The 1,281-nt window shown below is 68.0% G+C and overlaps 1 protein-coding gene across 1 annotated transcript in view; it reads left to right on the top strand.

Moving 5' to 3' along the window:
• Window positions 1-17: 17 nt before the first annotated feature.
• Window positions 18-1,281, top strand: part of SNRPA (small nuclear ribonucleoprotein polypeptide A) — a gene marked incomplete at its 5' end in the record, with an annotated part of 1,633 nt that continues 369 nt past the window's right edge. Inside the window, 4 exon segments of the mRNA XM_006031422.2 lie at window positions 18-217; window positions 219-327; window positions 442-612; window positions 1,065-1,153. Coding sequence (XP_006031484.2) covers window positions 18-217; window positions 219-327; window positions 442-612; window positions 1,065-1,153 — 569 coding nt within the window.

Genomic DNA, 1,281 nt, shown 5'->3' with positions numbered 1-1,281 from the left:
CCCCCCCCCCCCCCCCCCCCAATCCACATTTGCCTCCCCCAGAGCTGAAGAAGTCCCTGTACGCCATCTTCTCCCAGTTCGGGCAGATCCTGGACATCCTGGTGTCCCGCAGCCTCAAGATGAGGGGCCAGGCCTTCGTCATCTTCAAGGAGATCAGCAGCGCCACCAACGCCCTGCGCTCCATGCAGGGCTTCCCCTTCTACGACAAGCCCATGGTGAGGGAAGCGGGAGAAGAGGAAGCCCAAGGGCCAGGAGACACCGACGACCAAGAAGGCCATGCCGGGAGCAGCCGCCCCCGCGGCCAACGCCGTGCAGGGCGCCGTGCCGGTGAGTCGAGGCCTGGGGCGGCCCCCGCCGGGCCCTCTTGGCATCCGGGGTGCTACGGCCGTGCCCGGCACGGGGGTCTTGCGGCTAAGCCGCTCTCCTCTCCTCCGCCTGCAGGGGATGGCGATGAACCAGGCTCCCCGCATGATGCACCACATGCCAGGCCAGCCACCCTACATGCCCCCGCCCGGCATGATCCCGCCGCCTGGCATGGCTCCCGGAGGCATGGCACCGGGCGGCATGGCCCCCCAGCAGATGATGCCTGGCCAGATGCCTCCTGCCCAGCCGGTGAGTCCCGCGTGTGCCCGGGCTTCGGGCTCCCCTCGGTCTCGTCCAAACCCACCCGTGGCTCCGGATGGTGAAGCTTCCTCGTTGCAGGGGAGGGCGAAGGACCCTTCTCCCCAGGGGCGAGCGGAGTCGTGGCCTTGCTGTCGGGGCTCAGGCGCAGATCGGGGCAGGGGGCAGCGGGACCTGGTGCTGAGCTCCTTGCTCTAATGCTACCTGGGCTGGGGCTATGGGGTGCCTAAGGGCTGCAGGTCCCCGTCCTGGAGAAGCCGGCCCTGCTGAAGCTTGGCTGGTGACGTCTTTGCCAGTCTTGATTCTCCTCTTGCGGGAGGACTTTATGCTGGCAAGTGCCTGTCCCGGCTGCGGGTCCTCGGACTTGGTGCTGCCTGCATCCTGCCACCCAGGGGGATGCCAGCCCCCGCCCTCCCCGCTCCGACCGGCCCCTCTCCCCACAGGTCTCGGAGAATCCGCCCAACCACATCCTCTTCCTCACCAACCTGCCCGAGGAGACCAACGAGCTGATGCTCTCCATGCTCTTCAACCAGTGAGTCTAGGGGGAGAGGGGGGCAGCACTCCAGGGAGTGGGGCTGGGGCGGGAAGCGACGGTGCCAGCAGCCGAGGCTGCCTCTCACTGCTCCCCCTTCCTCTCCTGCAAGGTTCCCCGGGGTCAAG

This window comes from Alligator sinensis, unplaced genomic scaffold (genome assembly GCF_000455745.1).
Source record: "Alligator sinensis unplaced genomic scaffold, ASM45574v1 scaffold1667_1, whole genome shotgun sequence".
Taxonomy (NCBI): Eukaryota; Metazoa; Chordata; order Crocodylia; family Alligatoridae; genus Alligator; species Alligator sinensis.
Note: the sequence above shows the minus strand (reverse complement) of the source record. Positions and strands in the feature narration are given on the sequence as shown.